General features: G+C 48.3%; 1 protein-coding gene across 2 annotated transcripts in view; it reads right to left on the bottom strand.

Moving 5' to 3' along the window:
- Window positions 1-986: 986 nt before the first annotated feature.
- SART3 (spliceosome associated factor 3, U4/U6 recycling protein) overlaps window positions 987-16,721 on the bottom strand; it is a 91,580-nt gene continuing 75,845 nt past the window's right edge. For both annotated transcript variants that reach the window (XM_029619685.1, XM_029619686.1), the window contains exons 17-19: window positions 4,803-4,958; window positions 3,387-3,574; window positions 987-2,126 (exon numbers count right to left, since the gene is read on the bottom strand). In XM_029619685.1, coding sequence (XP_029475545.1) covers window positions 1,946-2,126; window positions 3,387-3,574; window positions 4,803-4,958 — 525 coding nt within the window. In that variant the 3' untranslated portion in view covers window positions 987-1,945. The remainder of the gene's footprint in view (window positions 2,127-3,386; window positions 3,575-4,802; window positions 4,959-16,721) is intronic.

Genomic DNA, 16,721 nt, shown 5'->3' on the forward strand with positions numbered 1-16,721 from the left:
GCTTCCTGCACCTGTTGCCTTTCAGCTGCTTCAGCAGCAAAGTCCACGCCCGGAACCAGCTACCGGACCAAGGAACACCTGTGAGGGATCTCAGAAATCACCTCAGGAATTCTCAACTGAGGGAGGGACCTTTAGCTATCACCGCAGGAGAGCGGGGCTCAATCTTTTCTCCAATTTAAAAGTAGAATTTCTTCTTCCAAAAGGTACAGCGATCCCCATAGGAAAAGCATGTCCGCATCTGCTGGAGACTGAGAAATACTGCAGGGGTGTATCTAGGGTGATGTCAGCTTTGAAACCTGACTCCATAGCCATCTGTTGGAAAGGGAGCATAAACCCATTGTTCCTGAGCCATCTGGCAACATGCTAGGAAATCTGAATTTGTTCTTGAAGTTACAAAGACTGAAATGACTTGCCCCAAAGCTGCAAGAAGTGGCAGTGAGGTTCAGGTGTTAATTGAAGGATGTTGCTTAATCCCACTTATCCCAACTACCATTCTATTATTCCAAAATTAGAGCTAGTGGTTCTATGAAGCAACTGAACCAGTTCATTGAACAACCTCTACTGCTTTAGCCCACCATGCTCCTTCTCCTTGCCATACTGCGCAGTCATACTGTTTGCCTACAGTATTTAATCTTGCACATGAGGATGCTGCCACCAATACCAAACCTGCCCCCTCAGTATGAACAGAGCCATAGCCCTCTCCCTCATATGTGGCATTATAGGGTACACGCATACTATTCTTTCTTCAAATTATTTAAACTTTATTTTCAGTTTACATAAAAAACCAATGAAATAAATGCAAATATGGGATAATGATACAGATAAAAATTATTATAGTTCACCAAAGAGGTTATGCAGTATAACAAGAGCTACAGCAACTATTTAGTGGTAAACCAAAATCGGAAAGATTCAAATGTTTTCTTCTTTAAAACTTCACATTTAATAGATGCAACATATTCCATAGTATAACACAGCTGCATATGGCACCCCAGTCTTCAATGGACCAACCTTGGATTGAACTGTGTAACAATTCCTTTTTTTTTTTTTTTTTTTTACATAATAGGCAAACTATTAACTTACAAACATTGTCCAAAGACAGTGGTGGTTTAATGAACACGGTAGAGAAAAAAAAAAGTGTCGGCACTTTACATGGTATACAAAGAACAAAATCAGTCAACAGCTTAGACGAGGGCTACAGCCACTTAGCAAATAAAACTGAAACCTTGATCCACAATGGCACAAAATGCTCAGATACAAAGCACAGCTCTCCATTCCAGGATCCGGATTTCTGAGACAAAAACCAGGAGGCAATAAAGTCACAAGTACAATATCAAAAAAACCAAACAGATATTAACCTGATCGGAATAGCCAAGGGATACAATTTATATAATTTCCCTCCCCCCCCCCCCCCTCGTGTATTAAAATAGGCCATTGTGGTGAAATTATAATCGCCTCTATTAATCATTCTGTCTGTATTAAAAAAAAATGCAAAACAAAAATAGATAGCATATGGCCATGTCCACTAAAGGAACAAAAACAAGAATTGTGTATGAAATCAAGCGCCAAAAACTGTCTTGAAAGGCCAGGTAAGCCATCCGGCAGCTGGAGCTGTGCAAGTTCTCACCTCACATGTCTGGAGACCGCGTACAGCTAAAATCTTAAAATGCGCCAGAAACTGAAACAGAGTGTTGGAACTGCAACTCTGAACACCACTAGCTACCCTCAATATGAGAGATTTAAAGTTTTATTCTTACAAAAACAAAAACCATATTTGTTTGCAGCAAGAGTCTTAGAAAACTCCATTACTGAATTTGTACAGCTCCACTCTTTGCACTGTTAACAAGTGCAATGGCCCCCAGCCATGTCTGCAGAGTTCCTAGCACTGGTAAAAATGGCTTCCAAGCCCTCTAGGATTTTATAGTGTCTTTGTTGTTTGTTTTTTTGATTATTTTTTCAGCAGCATCCTTGCAAAGTCTGCATTAGACATTTTTTTAGGCTCGGCGTCGGAGGTGGAGGAAGCTGCCAGCTGCTCTTGGGACACCCCATTCTCCGACTTTGGGGCAGGTGTGCTCTGGCGGTGTAATGACCGAGGCAGTAAGGCCAGCTGGGTTCTTCCCTTTCCCCGTCTGCAAAAAAGGAGAAGGCAAGATTCGCAAAACATTCATTCGATTAGAGCCTTAAAAGCGGCCCTTGAAAATCCCCAACTCAAATGCTTTCCCAGGGCATTATAGTGTAGTGACACTTCCTCAGAGGAGAGCAAACGTATTAACACATTTATCCCTATACTTTGGGCCCAGACCTGGATAGGAACCTAATTTAAGAGTTGCACACTGACCCATAAATCAATTGCAGACCACTGGTTTAAAACAGAGAAAGCCGACAGGGCCCTTGCTCCAGGGCTCCGAAAAGAAGCCTGCACTCAAGGGCCCTGACTCTGGCCACAAGACATCACCCTTAGGCAATGGCTCCCTCCTGCCTGCATTTTCAACACAACACTGCATCTAACGGTCATTTTTTATCTCTAAGGACCCATCTAATCTGCCCAAATTACTTCCTGTTGCAATGTCATAGAGCCCGCTTGATCTCATTTCCCTTGACTTCTTCGCAGCTAAGGATCCTCGCTGCTTATTACAGGCTCTCAAACTCTTGTTACTGTTTCTGCCTGCACCACTTCCACTGGGAGGCTGCTGTGTGCATCTGCCGCCCTTTTAAATTTGCAATGCCATCTTTGGGACAGGATTCGTCAATGCAACCTAATCATCAAGCTGCCATAATCAAAACAAGAATCCTACACAGACAACGTGAACATCTAAGAAACAGCTCTTCACCCAGCTATTTCCTCCTGCTCCTTTGCGGCTCCAGCTCATTTGGAACCAGGGCCGGGCACTGGCATCATTGAGCTTTCATTTGCAACTATCTGAGAATTTTTTTTCCCTCAGCTTTAGCCCTTTCCCAGTTTACCTTTTGGTCCTGTCATTTGCAGTGTCAGCTGGGGGAGGCCACTCAGCAGGGCAGCTTCCAAAACAAGCATGGCCCTTAACTACAGCCTCTAGGAGTCACTGTAGCGCAGTGGGCTGTGCGTCCATCCTCTCCCAGGGCTTCGGAACATTGCCTTTGCAGCATCCCCCTCCCCCCCCAGCTTTGGGCAATCTGGGGAGCGGAAGGACCAGAGCTGGTTAAATACCTAGGCCCTTCTCTTCCCTTTGGAGGTGCACACCGCTGCCTCCAAGCCACCAGGCTGGCCTATAAAAACGCATTTCTCTCCAAAAACAACTTTCATTTTACTTATTGCTCATAAGTCAACTGCCAAACTGTGCATTCAAAAATGAAAAAAAAACTTTGACTTTTTTTTTTTTTTTAAATCAAATATTTTACAAAGTACTTACGCTCCATAGATCTGTCGCGGGACCATGGATGCTGGCTGCCTCCCCACTTCGGGTTTGTCTGTCTGCTTTCTTGAAGGAGGATTGCTGATTGCCACCTTAATTATCTGCTCTTTAATCTTCATGCCATCCATTTTGAACACCGCTTGTGAGGCCTGGCCTTCGTTTTCATACTCAACGTAGGCCAACCCCTAAATACCAGAAATGCAAGGATTTTCTAAGCAAATCAGTAGAGTCTCTTTTTCAACTAAATATATAAAAACATGCATGCAACTCTTTGCTTTATAGGGTCAGGATGGCATTTGTCATCCGTCAGAGAAACAAGCACACGCCTATGTCACTTTTTGAAAAGTTGTATTTCTCTTCTGTCATCTACTTTCTAATACAGTGGATTCAGGCCCGGGGGGGGAGCACTCTCTCTGAAATATATTCAGACCTTCAATAATGAATAGAATGGAGTAACATTAAATTTGTTTCCTGTGTGCACTGGTTCACTTCAGCTGCAAACTTGCTCATTCCGCACTGCAAAAGAAATCTCAAGGAAAATGCTGTTGCAGCTAGCGTGGGAGTAGAAGGTATGTTCCAGCTGTTCTGCACCCAAACACATGATACTGCCCAATACAAGTATACAGCTCACCAATTTGTTTGTAACTCACATGTGCATAGTACTAGAATGGTAAGCCTCAACGTTTTATTAATCGATTTTAACTTTCTGACTAGCTGTCATCCCGGTGAAACTTTTTCCTGGCGTCCTTGACCGTGCCCGGTCTCCCTCCAGCCCTCGTGGTCTGACAACCTGTGCCAGGCCTTCCACCAGCCTTCTCCAAGCCCACCCTGGCCTGCTGTCATTCCACCACGCAAGGTCTCTGTCCAGCTTGCACACCGGCTGGAGCCTCGCAGGCAGGCAAACACTGCTTCTCACAGCCTGAGCATATTCAATACAGAGATAATGCCGAGCTGAAGCGTGGCTGCCGGGTTAGTCAATTCGAACAAACAGAAATAGAGGTCAAAAAAATATCAGGTGATTGCTTTTTACTGGATTAACTTTAAAGAATACATTTCTTCCTAGTAACTCCCAAAAACCTAGTGAAGAGATATATTAAGTTAGTCCCACCATAGAATCACCTTCGATCTTGTCTGCATTATGCCATGTTAACATTTGCTGTAATTTCTATAACAAATCACTGGAACTGCTGCTGGCTTTCACAAAAGGTAAAACGCCCTTGATTTGGGTGTGTATATTCTTACAGTGAAACACATAGACCCTGAACTTTATGCACAAACACCAAAGACAAGCACGTTGCATTGAAATCCATGAACGGTGCTGTCGTAAAGAAGCACAACCACCATTACAGGCAGGGCAGCTTATGAAAGCGAGCTTTGATCTGAGCGGTGCTGAAAGCAGACAGCAGAAAATACCTTGGATTTGCCCGATCGGTTTGTGACCAGCCTGATCTCTTTCACCCGCCCGTGCTCCTTGAAGAGTTCCTCCAGTTCATCTTTCGTGCAGGAGTATGGCAAGCCGGAGACGAAGAGCTTGTGCTTCTCGAGGGCAGTGCTGTACTTGAACGCTGGCTAATGGAGGTAGAGGAAATAAAAAACCTTACATAAAACTCCTCTTCTGCACATCCCAGAGCACCCCCCAAGTCCATTCAAAAACAACAACAAGAAACGGGCAATCTAAATTCATCATCAAAAGGGAGTATTGATTCAAGAATTGGGTTTCGTGCTTTAAAAATACGACATACTGCAGTTCTGTGGCCATTAAATCTTTAAAGATTCAAGTGTGGCACATATTCCTTTGTACAGCAGTCAGGCAGCTGCACACTTCCCAAAGAATAATACTGTAATCCACTTAGCACTGAAATCAGATATTTACAGAATATAAATATTTCTAAAAACAAATTAAAATAGTAACCTAACACATGTTGCACAACCAATGGCATGAACAAAAACACTAAGTAAATGTTTATAAAGCCCAGCTATCGAGAAAGCAGAGTTGCTTACCTGTAACAGGTGTTCTCCCAGGACAGCAGGATGTTAGTCCTCACATATGGGTGACATCATCAGAAGGAGCCCTGACATGGAGCACTTTTGTCAAAGTTTCTAGAACTTTGACTGGCACACTGAGCATGCCCAGCATGTCACCAGTCCCGCATCCAGCAGGGGTCCCCCTTAAGTCTCGTTTGTAGCAAAAGTACGAGCGAAAAATAAAATAAAACGTACGCGAACCCAACTCCGCGGGGTGGCGGGTGGGTTTCGTGAGGACTAACATCCTGGGAGAACACCTATTACAGGTAAGCAACTCTGCTTTCTCCCAGAACAAGCAGGATGGTAGTCCTCACATATGGGTGAACAGCAAGCTACAGGCTGAGTCATACGTATGAGGCCAAGCAGCACCGAACATATGCAACAGGCACAGCAATTGGGGTGCTGTTGGCAAGGATGAGGCAGCCTGAAATTCACAGCGGGGCGAGGTAGGACGAGTTGGGTTCCTCCACTGGAAACAAATTTCGTAGGCTGGCCAAAGACGGAATCCTGTCGCCCAGCCTTGTCCAGGCAGTAGTGAGCTGCGAAGGTGTGGAGAGAGCTCCATGTCACAGCCCTGCAGATGTCAGCAATCGGTACTGCAGTGGAAGGCCTGCAGGGACGAGTGTGGGCACACTCGTCCCTGCAGGCCTTCCACTGCAGGGACGAGTGTGCCTTCACTCGTCCCTGCAGTGGAAGGCCTGCTTGCTGGTAGCATAATGTAATGCAGTCTGCTAACCAGTTTGACAGTGTTTGCTTGCCCACCGCATTCCCAAGTTTGTTCTTATCAAAAGATACAAAGAGTTGGGTGGACTTCCTGTGGGCTGTAGTGCGGTCTAAGTAAAACGCAAGAGCACACTTACAGTCCAAGGTGTGCAGAGCTCGCTCACCTGGGTGAGCGTGAGGTCTTGGAAAGAAAGTGGGCAAGACTACGGACTGATTTAAGTGGAAATCAGTTACCACCTTAGGAAGGAATTTCGGGTGAGTGCTTAGAACCACCCAGTCATGGAGGAACCTTGTGTAGGGTGAGTAAGTCACAAGGGCCTGTAACTCACTTACCCTGTGAGCAGACGTGATGGCTACTAGGAAAAGTACTTTCCATGTAAGGTATATGAGTTCACAGGAGTGCAAGGGCTCAAAAGGAGTGTGCATGAGTCGTGTAAGTAAGACATTGAGATCCCGTGGCATGACCGGTGGCCGTAGAGGAAGCTTAAGCTGTACTAAGCCTCTCATGAAGCGACTCACCAGGGGTTGAGCTGTTATCGGGGCATCCCCTATTCCTTGATGGTAAACAGAAATGGCACCTTAGTGCCAGAAATGGCACTAAGGTGCACTCGAATAGATGATGTCTGGAGACCAGATTCCGAGAGGTGTCGGAGATAATCTAACAGATTCGATGTGGGGCAAGAAAAGGGATCCAAGCCCTTCAGTGTGCACCACAAGGTAAATCTCTTCCATTTAGAGCGGTAGGATTTCCGCGTGGAAGGCTTCCATGAAGCTACTAGGACTTGAGATACGTCACTTGAAAGGCTGAGTGGTTGCAGTATCAGCCTTTCAACATCCAGGCCATCAGAAAGAGGGCCTGGAGGTTCGGGTGGCATAACTTGCTGTGATTCTGTGTTACGAGGTTTGGCGACGTGCCCAGGCGAATGGGGTCCTGGATAGAAAGGTCAAGAAGTATGGGAAACTAAATTTGGCGCGGCCAATACGGGGCTATGAGAAACATTAAGCCCCGGTCCTCTTGTAGCTTCACGAGAGTCTTGCTTATAAGTGGAATTGGTGGATATGCATAAAGCAGGGGACGGGCCTTTGTTCCAGGGACAAGCGAAGGCATTCCTGGCTGTTGCATGCCGGTCCCTGTGCAGGGAGCAAAAGAGTTCCACTTTGTGGTTCTGACTGGAAGCAAAGTTGTCGATGGTCGGGTGACCCTCACTGGTGGAAGATTCTGCTCGCAACCAAGGGATCCAGAGACCATTCGTGGGGCTGGAAACATCAGCTGAGGTGGTCTGCCAGTGCATTTTGAGTGCCCGCTAGATAAGTGGCTCGCAGATGAATGGAATGCGACAGAGCCCATGCCCAAATCTGCGTCACCTCCTGGCAGAGCAGGTAAGAGCCCGTGCCCCCCTGTTTGTTCAGGTACCACATTGCAACTTGGTTGTCTATTTGTTGAAGGGGCAGTCCTTAAATGCATAAAGGGCGTACCGCATTGCTCGAAGCTCCAGAAAGTTGATTTGATGGGTCGCTTCGGCTGTTGTACAAGTCCCTTGAGTTTGAAGGCCTTGGATGTGGGCTCCCCAACCTAGGTTGGAGGCGTCCATAGTTAAGGTCACCTGAGGAGCCAGTTGATGGAAAAGAAGACTCACTTGTAAGTTGGCTTTGTGTGTCCACCATGCAAGGGACAGACGAAGCTGGCTGGTTAAGTGTACCAGGGACGACGTGGTTGAGTAGCTTGTCGCCTCTGGGATTTTAGAGTACATTGGGTCAATCTCATGGGCAAGGCGTGCCATAGGGGTGACATGGACTGTTGATGCAATGTGGCTGAGCAACCTGAGTAGCTGGCCAGCTGAGGCTCTTTTTCGACGGCGGATAAAGCTGGCAAGGTTGAGCAGCGTAATCGCATGGTCGTTAGATAAGAATGCTCTGGACAGTGTCGTTTCTAGGTCTGCTCTTATAAAGGAGAGAAGATGAGACGGTGTCAATTGGGATTTGGGGTAATTTATTAGAAAGCCCATTGAGTTTAGAAGCCTTATGGTGAGACAGAGAGAGTCGAGGGCTCCTTGTTTTGACTGGCTTTTTATGAGCCAGTCGTCCAAGTATAGAAAAACGTATACGCCTCTGCCGTGTAACTGCATAACCACGTCTGCCAGGCACTTCGTAAAGACTCGAGGCACCGAGGCTAGGCCAAATGGTCGTACCTTGTATTGATAGTGACTGAGGCCCACCATGAATCACAGATATTTGCGATGAGGCGGGGACATCACAATATGGGCGTATGCGTCTTGCAGGTCCAGAGAGCAGAGCCAATCCCCTTGTTGAAGTAGAGGAAGCATGGTGCCCAGGAATACCATTCTGAACCATTCCTTGCGAAGAAATGTATTCAAGGCACGGAGGTCCAGAATAGGCCAGAGGCCGCCAGTCTTTTTTAGAATTAGGAAATATCTGGAGTAGAACCCTTTTCCCTGCTGATGCGGTGGAACCGGTTCCATAGAATGATTGAGAGCTCTGACTCGAGTTTACCTGGGTGGTCGTCCCAGCTCCAGGATGGAATGAGTGGGAAGGCCAGGGGTATTTTTGAAAATTTTAGACGGTAACCATGGGTTACGATGGACAGTACCCACTCGTCCGTAGTGATTGGATGCCAATGTGTTGCAAAGTGGCACAGGAGACCCCCCACTGGAATATGGCTGCTGCTCTCTGGAAAACAGTCAAAATCCAGATGCAGGGCCAGCTTGTGGAGCTGGCTGTGGTCTAGATGTTCTGGTTTGGCGCACATGTCCCTTCTGAAGTGCCCGAGCCGGTCATGCACGGGATGCAGGAGGGTAATATCTGCAAGGCCTGTAGAATTGTTTCTTGGGTTCTCTACGAGTGACCCTGCAGGTTGCGGAGGGAACATCTGGGGAGACAGTTGACAACTGGTGCAGGGTCTCATGATGGTCCTTTAACTGGGCCACTGCATCCTGGATCTTGTCCCGAACAGGTTATCTCCGGTACAGGGTAGATCTGCCAGTTTTTCCTGCACTTCTGGGCGAAGGTCTGAGGTCTGAGGCCCGCTGCAGAGACTCTGGATGCTGTTTCAAAAGAGTCGTAGGCAGCTCTGACTTCATGTTTGCCTGCTTCCATTCCTTTTTGTAGGATGGAGGACAAAGTTTCTTGTTGTTGTTGGGTCAACGTCTCCGCAAATTCCTGGACTTGTTTCCAGAGATTTCTTATATATTGGGTCACGTATAATTGATATGTTGCAATTCATGATATCAACATGGACCCTTGGAAAATTCTTCGTCCCAGCGCATCCAGTGCCTTTTGTTCCTTACCGGGAGGAGCAGAAGAATGTGGATGCGATTGTTTAGCCTTTTTCTGAGCTGATTCCATAACTACAGAGTGGTGGGGCAGCTGATGCTTTTGAAAACCTGGAGCTTGTTGAACCAGGTAGGTAGCATCTGTCTTTTTATTGACTGGAGGTACCATACCTGGATGTTCCCACAGGTGGTGCATGAGGTCCAAAAGAACTTCATGCACTGGTATTGCCATTATTTCTTTTGGAGCATCTACAAATTGTCAGACCTCCAACATCTTATGGCAAGCATCTTCCTCCGTAACCAGTGAAAAAGGTATAGTCTCAGACGTCTCTGACAAAACTGGCAAAGGAGAGGTCTTCTGGAGGAGATCTTCGCCTTTCCTCCGGCAGTGAAGGCTCTGAGAGCAAGTCCTCGGATATCCGTGATGAGTCATCTGAGGATGCATCGTCCCATGGATTATAAGAACTTTCTCCTTCTCCCGGTGGAGCTCCTGATGGCGGAAGCATGCCAAAGCCGAGAGGGCGGGATGGCATCGAGGCAGATAAGGTGCGCTTGGGTACCAGTAGTCCCGATGGCCCTGGCATGGGCTCCGGCATCGGTGCCTGTGGAGGGACATGGCCGGGAATCGATCCTTCCCCCTCCGAGGAACCCGGTACTGGAATCGGGACCTGCGGAGGCCTCGATGGATGACTCGATGCCAGTGTATCCAGTGGCAGAGGAGTCGATAAGGCACCGATAAACGTATTGAGGCGCTCGAGGAGCGGTGCCCATCATCGAGGAAGCCGGTTCCGGGGCCGGTATGGGTGCCAGCGCCAACTGGAAGCCTTGTAAGGCTTTCAGCACTGCCTCTTGGATCATGCGGTCCAATTCCTTCCAGGAAGCCGGCATGCGTGGCACGGCGATCGGGGTAGGAGGCAGGCTAGGCATCACTGGAGCCTCCACGGGGGCCTGTGAAGGCTCGGTGCCCGACACCGGTATCGGTGGGGAACGCCTAGGGGTCCCGGGTCCAGAGGAGTATGGGGGACTCCTCTCCCCGGGTCCTCTTCGCAGGCTGCTCAATGGAAGTCGATGCCACTGCGGTATTGGTGCCGGCACCGGTCGGGGACGCCCATCAGTGCCAGTGTCAATGTTTCCCTCGGTGCTCGGTCCAGTCTTTCTCCAGCACCGAGGACGATGATGTCGATGTCCTTGATGGAGTTGGTGATGGATGGTCACTCTGTCCACAGTACTGGCGAATCGTCTCCGAGGTCGATGGACCCTCCACGGTCGGTGGCGCTTGAACTGGCAACGATGGAGCAGTATGTTTTGAAGTAAATAACTGCTCCATTTTGTCCAGGCAAGCGCGACGGCCTTTGGGAGTCATTTGTGCACAACTAGGGCATCGAAGAACGTCGTGTGAGGGGCCTAAGCACAAAACACAGACTTCATGTGGGTCTGTTATGGACACGGTCCTCGGACACTCGGGTCATTTCCTAAATCCGGTCATCATGTTAAAATTTGGCGGGCGTGCGGTCGGCGACCGTCGAACACCGAAGCGGTAAGCTGCCGGGAACTGACTGCAAGTACCGGAAAAAACACTTACCGAGCATCGGAGGGAACGGAGTGCGATGGGGGACCCCGGTGAGGAATTTTTTTGAGAAGATAAACTTCAAATAGTTCTGTGAGGAAAGTTGTGAGAAATTTCTCACAGTGTACCTAAACCGCGAGGCAACTGCTGCGCGGAAAAAAAGAGACTGAAGGGGGACCCCTGGTGGCTGTAGGGTTAGTGGCATGCTGGGCATGCTCAGTGTGCCAGTCAAAGTTCTAGAAACTTTGACAAAAGTGTTCCATGACAGGGCTCCATCTGATGATGTCACCCATATGTGAGGACGACCATCCTGCTTGTCCTGGGATAAATACCAGTGTTTTAAGAAATAAAACACCTTTGAAAACCAGTTCCAGTTATAAAAAGATGACGTTTCTTTCCAGCCACTGAACTGAAGAGGCTATAAAACGCAATGAATCTTTGCCTCATTCAGATTTGGTCAAAAAATAAAAAATAAAATAGCGTGGCACTGGGTTATGCTCCCTTCTCCCCACATGGCATGTACAGTCCCATCGGAACCCAAAGGTTTAACACATAATGAACTGTTCCCAATCCAGCCTATCATCCTTTTTTCCATTGGCTGTAGGAGGGATTTTTATGTATTTTTCCTTTCTAATTAGGTCCCAGACAAGCATATTCTAAGTTTCTACTTAAGCCTTTGCCTCAGGGGTGGCCAACTGGGCTTGCAGTGAAGAACTGCCAGCAGGTTCCAGCGCTGTCCCTTGGACCAGAGGCAGAAACTCTTGCAAGGCCCTGCTCACTGCCCTCATCTCTAACCGATTGATGGACCAGGCTTTCTCCACCGCTGGCCAGATCCCCTGAGCCAAACGACCCAGGCACACTGCTCCCCAGCCCTTGAGACTGGCATCAGTAGTAACTACCACCCAATCCGGAGCTTCAAGGTCCACTCCTCTTTCCAAATTGCTCCTTGACAGTCACCACACAAGGCTGGACCTGGATTCCTTCAGAAAGGGCAACGGTTAAATATACTGCTCCAACATCGGATTCCACCCGGACAATAATGCCTTCTGCAGTGGACGCATGTGAGCAAAGGCCCATGGCACCAGATCCAACGTTTTGGTCATGAAGTCCAAGTAATCCCAGTCCCTGGGAACAGGGAGGCATAGAAGCCGGGTGACTTGCTCCTGCAACTTTGACAACCTGTCCACAGTCAGATATACCCTGTCCCTCAGGGTGTCGAAGCAGGCTCCTAGGTACTCCAGAGACTGAGATAGAACTAGGTGACTCTTAGCCACGTTGATCACCCATGCCAAAGAGCTCAGGATGATCATTACTTGCTGCACCGAACGAGCGCACTCCTCCTCCATCTTCGCTCGGATGAGACAATCGTCCAGGTATGGATGAACCAAAATTCCTTCTCTCCTCAAGGCTGCCACCACCATCACCTTCATGAAGGTTCAAGGAGCAATGTCCAGCCTGAAGGGAAGAGCCCAAAACTGGAAATGCTGACCCAACACTTTGATCCCAAAAAGACAACACAGAAGATGGTCTATGAAAGCCAAGTAGCAGTGAAGAAAATGTAAACCAGTCGTTTAAGTTCTTGATTTATATTTATTAGGGAGATCAAATTCATACAGAAAGAATGAGTATTCAAATTGCCAGACTCTGGCCGAGTTTCACCTATCACATGGGCTGCATCAGGGTTTTTCCCCCCAATTATTGGTGTAATTTTCTTAACTCATAGGTTCTGCATCTGCAATGTTTATGTATGTTGCACTATTAGTGTTGCATATACGGAGCCAATATAACTGATAAGCATGAAACATTTGTGCTTATTTGCCAGCTTTATATATAACGGATAGTGCTAGTTCTTTTCCTAAAGAATGATAACTAAAATAATAAAATGCTCTTGTTTTCAAGACCGTGGTAAATAAGCACGAACGTGTCATGCTTATCAGTTATATTGGCGCCATATAAAGAGGAGGCAGCAAAACACTGCACGGAGCGGCAGTAGCCACAGAGGCATTCACGGAGCGGGATGCCAGTGGCCAGTGGTTGGTGTTCCACCTTCACGGAGCAGAAGGATGGAGGCCTGCCATCTCCATATTTAAAAAAAAACAAACCAGGGGTGGGCAAGAGTATGTAAAATTAACGAAGAGTTCGTAAGCTATAGGTATTACCAATTATTAGGCTTATTCAATATTTGTTGATAGATAATGTGGCTTTCAATGCATACTTCACTTTCAATACATATCCAACATAGCTCTCTGCTTCAACAGCAGGGGAGAAGAAAAACTAATACTTCACGCATATCCAGCATAGCTCTCTGCTTCAACAGCAGGGGAGAAGAAAAACTAATACTTCACGCATATCCAGCATAGCTCTCTGCTTCAACGGCAGGGGAGAAGTAAAACTAATACTTCACGCATATCCAGCATAGCTCTCTGCTTCAACGGCAGGGGAGAAGAAAAACTGATACTTCACACATATCCAGCAAAGCTCTCTGCTTCAACGGCAGGGGAGAAGAAAAACTGATACTTCACGCATATCCAGCACAGCTCTCTGCTTCAACGGCAGGGGAGAAGTAAAACTAATACTTCACGCATATCCAGCATAGCTCTCTGCTACAACGGCAGGGGAGAAGAAAAACAACCAATAAGGGCTGAATAACATAGTCTGGGTATGTGTGTAGCTTGCTTATTGTGGCGGTTACTACCCCTAACTAATCAAGCTTGATATTTCACTTGGATGCAGCTCCATCACTGCTCTCTACATTAATGGTGGGGGTGAAAGGGAAATAGAACCAAAGGTTACTAAAAGCCAAGAGAAACAGATAAGTATGAGAAAAAAAGAAGTGTGAGGCTTGCTGGGCAGACTGGATGGGCCGATTGGTCTTCTTCTGCCGTCATTTCTATGTTTCTATGTATATACAACACTAATAGTGCAACATACATAAACATTGCAGATGCAGAACCTATGAATTAAGAAAATTACACCAATAATCGGAAAAAAAAAACCCTGATGCAGCCCATGTGATAGGCAAAACTCAGCCAGAATCGGGCGATTTGAATACTCATTCTTTCTGTATGAATTTGATCTCCCTAATAAATATAAATCAAGAACTTAAACGACTGGTTTACATTTTCTTATCTGCTACCAACACTTTGAACCACAGGATCTTCTGATGCTCCTTGCGAATGGGAATATGCAGGTAAGCTTCAGTGAGATCCAACGACACCAGGAACTCTCCTCTGCGGACACCCGCAATTACGGTAAGCAGAGTTTCCATCAGGAAGCGCGGCATCCAGAAGCTGATGTTCATCTTTTGCAAATCCAAGATGGGACGGAAGGTTCCCTCCTTTTTTGGAACCGCAAAATAGATGGAGTACCTTCCCCGTCCCTACTCGCTCAGCGGCACCGGAGCTATTGCTTCCAAGCTGATCAACCTTTGCAGAGTCTCTTCTACAGCTTCCCATTTCTTTCGAGAAGAACAGTGGGACTCCAGAAAGGCATCCCTGAGCAGCCGAGAAAATTCTAAGGCATAAACGTCCCTTATGTCCTCCAGCACCCACTGGTCCAAGGTAATCTTGACCCACTCTTTAAAAACGGGACAACCTGCCCCGTACGGCTGCCCACGAGGAGTAGGCAAGCCTGACTTCATTGTGACGGCTTACTTCTTCCGGCCCCCTGACCGAAACTGCCTCTGGAAGCCCCCTGAAAGGACTGCTGACGACTGCTTAGAACCAGAGGAGGAAGACCCTCTCCAGGACTGAAACCTCCTCGACTCGTGAAAGAGGGGATGGGATGGAAAAACCTTATTGCTCTTCTTGTCCTCCGGTAATCTATTGCTCCTGGTTTCCCCCAAGGACTTCATAAGCTGATCCAAGTCTTCCCCAAACAGCAGCTTCCCCTTAAAGGGAAGATTACATAACTGAGCCTTGGAGCACATGTCCACCGACTAGTCGCGCGGCCACAGAAGTCGACGAACTGCCACCACCGAGACCATGCTCCTAGCCGCAATGTGCACCAGATCATACAATGTATCCGCCACATAAGCCACTCCCACTTCCAGCTGTGCTGCCTGAGCGGGGGACAAAACTCCGGATGATGCCTGTTCCTGCGGCTTCTGAATCCAACATAAGCAAGCATGCTGCATCATGCTAGCCCACATCGCAGCTCGGAGACCCAAGCCTGACACCTCAAACATGTGCTTCAATTTAATTTCCAACTTGAAACCCTGGATATCCTTCAGTGCGGCAGATCCCACCACCGGAATCTTAATCTTCTTGGTCACTGCCGAGACCACCACATTGACTTCAGGTGTTTTAAGACAGTCCAAATGTTCTTCTAATAATGGGTAAAGGTTCGCCATCGCCATCCCAACCTTCAAGCCCACCTCCAGGAAGTCCCACTCCCGGCTGATGAGCTTCTGAATATTCTTGGGAATAGGGAAAGCACTAGGCGGACCCCACAGTCCATCCAGGACTGGATTGATGCTCTCGTTATCTGATTCCTCCTGAGCTAATTTCACCCCCAACACTTCCAACACCTGGGGGATGAGAGGTTGAAGCTCCTTTTTAAAAAGGCGGACCAAGGGTCATCTCTGTCAGCCCGTCTCTTCAAAGAGGTCCGGATCATCCTTGCCCACATCTGGATCTGGGTTCTGATCCCCATCCGGATCCACTGCTGGAGTGGACGCTACATCCTCTTGCAGTTCATCCAAGTCATCCAGGTCCCTGGGGTCAAGTACAGCACCATGCAACCCCAGACACTTGCCAGCAGGCCCAGAGGAATCCATTGAAGCCAGCCGAGGTCTCTTGGACGGCCCTGAGGTCCTCTCCTTGGGTCTCTGCTCACCTGCCTTCCTAGCCAGGAAGGCCTCGTGCATGAGTAGAACGAACTCAGAGGAAAAACCCCATGGGCCCTCCAATGCTTACTCAGGACCACTGGTCTCTGAATCTGAACCCTCCTCATGCCCCTCATTGAGCTCCTGCCCTACCGGAGAGAGAGGAATGGGGAGTCACCAGAGTCCTGGCCAGTCAGAGCCCCCTGGCTGCGATCCCCCCTCGGGAGCAGATGAAGCGGGGACCCCCCACCTTGGCCCCTGCTGCAGACCCCGCAGAGCGTGAGGCCCTTCTGGCCATCAGACCCTTAGCAGAGGATCCCTCCTTCCCCCGAAGCACAAGCTGTGCACAGAGATAGGGAATTCAAATGGGCTTACCAAAGTCCGCAGGCTTTGCAGGCTTCCATGCGCGGCTTTTCTGCCATCGGGCCCGTTCACACTCGCACTGCCATGCACTCACGCTCTGCCGCGAGGAAGGCCGCACCACGTGGCTACTGAGCCGTGCTGCCGCACCGACACAAGCAGCAGGCGGAAACAGTGGCATGAACACAGCGCACGCCAAAAAACAGGCTCACAGAGGAAAGCTGCAGCACACAGAAAAAAAACTCCCCCCCACCGGGGAAATTACAGCAAGCCTGCGTCGGCACATGTCGCTCCCACTCCCATCCAAACACCAGCAACTCCGGAGGTTGGCTGCCCCCGGCACTGCTCTGCAGGCTGATTCTCCTGGCTGTAATCTTCTCAGAGCTCACTGATACTTCACCCCCCCCCCCCACCCTTTTTTTTTTTTAAACTAAACTTAAACAAAAAAACCAATGAAGAACCCCACAAGGGATACTTCCTTGAGACAGCCAACAGCGGACAGGAAGGGACCTCAGGGCATGAAGAGGGAGTCGGGCCCCGGA

Source organism: Rhinatrema bivittatum, chromosome 11 (assembly GCF_901001135.1).
Source record: "Rhinatrema bivittatum chromosome 11, aRhiBiv1.1, whole genome shotgun sequence".
Taxonomy (NCBI): domain Eukaryota; kingdom Metazoa; phylum Chordata; class Amphibia; order Gymnophiona; family Rhinatrematidae; genus Rhinatrema; species Rhinatrema bivittatum.